General features: G+C 36.9%; 1 protein-coding gene across 1 annotated transcript in view; it reads left to right on the top strand.

Annotated features, from left to right (window-relative positions):
- Window positions 1-6,000, top strand: part of LOC135222000 (trithorax group protein osa-like) — a gene marked incomplete in the record, with an annotated part of 406,131 nt that overhangs the window by 378,006 nt on the left and 22,125 nt on the right. The window contains 1 exon segment of the mRNA XM_064260109.1: window positions 4,577-4,728. Within this exon segment, the coding sequence (XP_064116179.1) occupies window positions 4,577-4,728 (152 nt within the window).

Raw genomic sequence — 6,000 nt, 5'->3', positions numbered from 1 at the left:
TGGGCCTTGAAGGCTCGAGGAGTCTCCAAATGATACACAAGTAGGGGCTTCATCTTGCAATCCCCACTGGCGTTGGAACACAGTGCAAGTGTAAGCCTGTCTTTCATAGGCTTATGCCCAGGTAGCTTCTTCTCTTCCTGCGTGATGTACGTCCGACGAGGCATTTTTTTTTTTTTTTTTTCCAAAATAGGCCAGTCTCATCACAGTTGAAGACTTGCTGAGAACTGTAGCCTTCGTTGATCATCATCTTGTCGAATATCTTAATAAAGGCTTCGGCTGCTTTTGTGTCCGAGCTGGCCGCCTCCCCATGCCACACCACTGAATAAATGCCAGTCCGTTTCCGGAATTTTTCAAACCACTCATGAGAAGCCTTGAAGTCTGGGGTTGGTGTCGATGTCCATTTTCCTCCGTCGTCTTTGGCCAGGCAATCAAATCGCCAAAAATAGCGCTGGCCTTGTTAGAGATTGCTGTCTCGGTTATTGTATCGCCAGTGATTTTTTTGTCTTTTTTCCAGACAAGAAGCAGCCTCTCCATCTCCTCGTGCACGGGGCTTCTCTTATTGGACAAAATAGTCATGCCCTTGGAATGTGTAGCTGCTTTGATGGCTTCCTTCTGCTTAAGGATGGTGCCTATCGTCGACGGATCTCGGCCGTATTCCTTAGCGATTACACTCAACCACATGCCAGCTTCATACTTCTTAATTATCTCCATCATTGTCTGCATAGAAAGCATTCTCTTCTTTCTTTGAACTTCAGCAACTTTCTTGGGACCCATGACTACGTATACTGTACGTAATTAATTTATGTAGTATACTAAAGTTCTCACACAACACAATAAAGTAGTACAACGAAATCACTAACACGAATTTACGTTAATAAACGAAATCATATATGTGAACGAACGAATTCCGTGTGCGTACACAAACGCTGGTGCGAAGCAGTGAGCGAAGGACACCTTTACGTAGAGCACGATGGGAGAGATGCTGACCAGTAGGAGAGCAGGATCTTATAGCGGTGCCTAGCATCAGGAACCAATGGGAGAGCGGGAGGATGGTGGAAAGTCTACTCAGTTGGCGGCGCGCGTTTTAAAATTGTTATCGGTGGTCCGGGAGAATCTCGGGACTTTACAGCAACAACCTTTTGTAACCTGAATTATTTTTGTACGTAGAGCCAAAAAAATCTTCGTATTTGCTTTTGTAACTTGAATTTTTCGTAAGCTGGGACTTTCGTATGTTGAGGTACCACTGTATATGTATGGCATGGCAGAGAAGTGTTGACCACAGAGGTTCTATTCAATCTTTTGATATTGTAAAGAGTTCTCTCTCTCTCTCTCTCTCTCTCTCTCTCTCTCTCTCTCTCTCTCTCTCTCTGAAATAAATCATAATGTTACACTTTGTGGTCAGATTTGTATGATGTTGCCCACTCAGTGATTCTCTCTCTCTCTCTCTCTCTCTCTCTCTCTCTCTCTCTCTCTCTCTCTCTCTCTCTCTCTCTCTCTCATTGGTGCTATGTATATATTATTTTTAATGGTAAAATGTTTAAGATGAATTTGATCAAAGATTGATACAATAAACAGTTATAAGCCTTTTTAGAGGGGTGTTCTAAGTATTCATGGATTCTAGGTATGGGGGGGGGGATTTCTAGTACGCATCCCCCACTGAATACAGTGGTTCCACTGTACAACTATTCCTGTCAAGTCATGCAAATTTTTTTTAAAGCCTTCAAAAATACTTGAGGCCAGGCAGTCCCGGGTTACATCAGGTTCTGGTTACGTTGTTAACCACAATTTTTCAGCGCAGTAAGTGTATTTACGGCACTGTTACCTGCTGTACGCCACTGTAACCCACACTTATGGCGCTTTTGACTGTAACAAAAGTGCTATTTATTCCCATTATAATTATGAATATTTGGGATAAGGCAATTTTTGGCTTACAGTGCTGTGCCGGGAACAGAACCCCTGCCGTAGCCCAGGGACTACCTGTACTTTTTTTGGGTAAGCAGGAGGAAAATTGAATATCTTTGGAGTGCTCTATTATTGTATCATTAATTACTAATGTGTAACCATTTTTATCACTCAATTTAGTAATTAATTTATCAGTTTTACTTTTTAACCAGTCTCATCATGGTACAGAGTAGATGAATGTGGAAATTAATATTTTACAGCTTAGTGTTTTGCTAAGATAGGAAGAATATCTTCTTACTTTTTGTGTGTGTGACTTCTTTGTTGGCAGAATTCATGTCTTAATCATTTTGCTTTAAGAGTAACTGCAAGAAACAATGTTGTAAATTATCTCTGCTTTGATAATCTTTGATATCAGATATCTGTAAGTCTTAAATAATATTGGCAGGTTGGTGTTGCATTGGTCTTCAAGAATTTTGTTTGAGGTACTGTTGCTGTCCAGTCTAATGTCATGTGAACAGATAAAATTATTAGTGCTTACATGTGTTTAATTTAAACAGTTATTTTTGTTCTTATAAGATTTTTTGAGCGGTCATGTGAATGTATTGTCTACAATAATGTAACCCCCCTTTTTTGTACTTAAACATCAAAACTGTAAAGATGAAAGAACAGACACTTGAATTTCAATAATTAGACAAAGTGTAGACTGTGTTTTAGAGTGAATGAAGTCTTTCAGACTTACTGGTTTATACATTATGACTGCTTTGCTTTCCATGCTGAAAAAAGCACTGTAATAGCTGACATGTTCTCACTTTGTCCTACATATATTGTCAAGTTTCTCAGTTTCCTGTAAGTGATAGGCACAAGATTGGTGTAGGTTGGTTTATGTACTGCTTCAATTTGTGCAGACTGAATGCATAATATGCAGTATACTAAGGGCAGGAGTTGCAGTATCATTAAATAAGAGACTAGCTTTATTTATGTATACATTGAAAGCAGCAGTGATCTTCTGGTTTTCTGGGATTGAGATACAAGGTAAATAAGATGTTTATGTGTAGATAAGACTATTATAAATTTTGTGCTCATAGTACATTCAGAGAAATTACCACTTTTATGTTCACAAGTATTGACTAAATGGGTGTAATGATTCATTCAGATGTTTTTCCTATTTTATGGCAAGGCAACTATCAAATACAATGAGTCGTGATTTGTTTATACTTTTGAATTCCTACCGATTGGAATTAGTCTAAATATCTGTGTATTTTTACCAACATTTTAGTTCTAATAGCAACCTGAAAAAAGCATTGGTGGAGAACTTTTATTCAGGATGCTGTTACAGAGTGGAATTAATCTTGGATTTTTGGAAGGGGAGAAGGAAAATTTATTTAAGGTTAGCTGCTGTAGTGAAGAGAGGAAACCTAGACATTAAATTATACAGAATTTGGGATGTTACATCAAAACCAACCACTTCAGTATTCTGCCGTATGTTGTATCCAAAATGTGTTATGTCTTAATTAATTTTTTTAAATTGTAGGTGTTTGTCAGTTCTTTCATATCATGAATGAGCTTCTTTTTTATGCTCACTGTCCCTTGTTAAATTTTAGTTTGGCTTTTATGTTGAAATTTTGAAGTACGTACTGTAATTAACTGCATGAGCCTAAGATACAGCTGACCATCATGATCACTAAAGTTTTCATGGATATGTTATTTCAGTAATCATCTTTATATTTTGTCTGAATTTCTTTGTATTCTCCTATCCATTGCGTTAACTCTCAGTTTTCAGTTCCTCAGTCTTTTCCCATACAGTGCAGAAATGTAACCTGAAGTATGTATTGGTTAAGAAATTAAATAATTTCTCTTTGCATTGTTGATTGCTTGAGATATAAGGAAATAATTAAGGGAAAAAGATTGTTGGAAGGCAAGTATTTAAAAAAAGAAAATGTTGAATATCATCCAATATTAAGGACCATATTTAGTGTCTCTTTGAAAAGTTTCAGGTTTTCACTTTGTATCCAGTTTGAAAGCTATAATTTTAAGTTTTTAATTGGGATATATTTTTCAGATTGTCACTCACCTTGGACTAATTTGGACAGACATTGCTTTTGCAGAAACAAATTGCCCTTAGCACCTCACCCTCATCATGGGGAACTTTGGAGTTTTGTTCTTAATTTAGCTCTACAAAGAGTTTTGTTTCTTTACCATTGTGTTTGCCCTGGTTTCTTGCATCATAGGGACTTCAAGATGTGATTGGTTGCTATTGCCTAATCAGTAAGCAGCAGGCTATCTTTAGAGGTCATTGTTACTGCATATGCCTTGTCATCATTACTTTTTTTCATTATTTTGCAAACAACACATCCAGTGGGGTTTGGTTGTCGGGTTTCTTTGATTGTTTTTAGCTTGACACAACCCTACTTGAGATCTCATTTCGACGGGCCTAATTTTAATTTACCTGGCTGTTATTAGTTATAGTATTGTTTGTTCTAAAAAAATATATATAATACGTATATGTGCAGAAATGAATGCACTGTCTACATTTTCAAAGTTATTTTCAGAGAGCTGAGGCCAAGAGTCTTGGGTTGTAAACTGTTTTGTTTTTAAGACTTACCCAAGAATGTCTTAAAGGAAGAGGTTTTACCTCCACCTTGTATAAATTTTCGTGTCCTGTTTATTACCATAGGGTGGCCAGGGATGTGACTGCATCCTTGCTGATGCCTCCACCACCCCCTCCCTCATCGTCCATACCTGCGCAGAGCACTGGAGTAAACAGCCGTGGGAGGGAGGAAAGCACAGACCGAAGCCACAAGAGGCAAAGATCATGTAGCTCCCAAGGTTTGTACCCACTCACATCTCTATCATCTCTCAACAGAATTGTTGTGGCTCAAGTCTGGATGAAGGGCAAAGCAGATTGTGAAGCATTTAAAAGTAACAACGCACTGAGGTTCCTCCAGGCAGTTTGTTTCTACATTGTTGTGGTCGCATTTAAACTTTCTTTTTACATCTTGATTGTCTTTAATATTTCAATGATTGAAAAAGAAATTATGCTAAATTCCTTTGCACCCTTTTGGCTGATAATATTGTACCTGTCCCATTCAAAAAACCTTTTACAGAATTTTAAGCTTGTAGTATGAGTTGATTTTTGGCGTCATCTGCCAACTGATATTTTTTTCCATTCTATAATTTTTGGACCCTTTCAATCTCCCCACTTAACTATCATCCCACTTGTTTCATTAAAGGAGCTGCTTGTTAATGTGATGCCTAAATAATTACTACATTATAGTAGTCTTCTTTTTGAATGTCTGCAGTAGTTGTTGAGGATGGTTACAGTACCCTTTATCATCATCAAAATCATTATAGTAGATAACTTCCATATAGCCTTGAATAACTTTGTTTTATTTTTCAGGGGAGCAGAATTCATAACCTCTCTCTATCTCTTTCCTCATCTTTCATCTTTAGTGTCTTATTCTATACTGTTGCATTTGGATACCTAGAACAATTTTTTATTTACTTGTATTTTTTTTAAATATTTTTATTTTATATGGCTATCATTTTTATTTATTCGGTGTTTTATTTTAATGATTAATTTTTCACATTTTGTTCATTCAGTGGAAGCTCTTCTTTTCCCAGTAATTAGCGACTAGATAAAGGAGAGATGCTTGGCTGTTTTCAAAACTCACATACCTTTGGTGTCATGCATAAGCTGTATCCTTGCAGCAGTAAAGATAATGCAGGAGTGCTATATCTCACCTTTATTGAAATATGTGTTGCTCCTCCACGTATCTGTGGAGTTATTGAATCCTTTCAGTGTTTTTCTTTGGCAGTGAAATAGGGCAAACTAGTTGCCTATTTCAGTAGACAGATAGAAAATTCATGGGTGTATTTTTTTAAGTTACTTGTTATTATCCAGTCTCAAGGTCGAGAGGAAACCTTTTTTTTTTTTTTGTATCTTTCTAGATTAAGAAAATTTTCAGATTGAAAATAAACAATGTGACCAGGTCTTAAGTTATATAGTTTTCCTGCGAGTGACAAATTAAGATTCACCAACGTGCTTCACGATAGTCTTGAAGGTTATCTCAAGTAACTGGTAGAATTTGCCTTATTTTA

The sequence above is a fragment of the Macrobrachium nipponense genome, chromosome 3 (genome assembly GCF_015104395.2).
Source record: "Macrobrachium nipponense isolate FS-2020 chromosome 3, ASM1510439v2, whole genome shotgun sequence".
NCBI lineage: Eukaryota > Metazoa > Arthropoda > Malacostraca > Decapoda > Palaemonidae > Macrobrachium > Macrobrachium nipponense.
The sequence above is the reverse complement of the archived record's forward strand: the minus strand, read 5'-3'. Positions and strand labels throughout refer to the sequence as shown.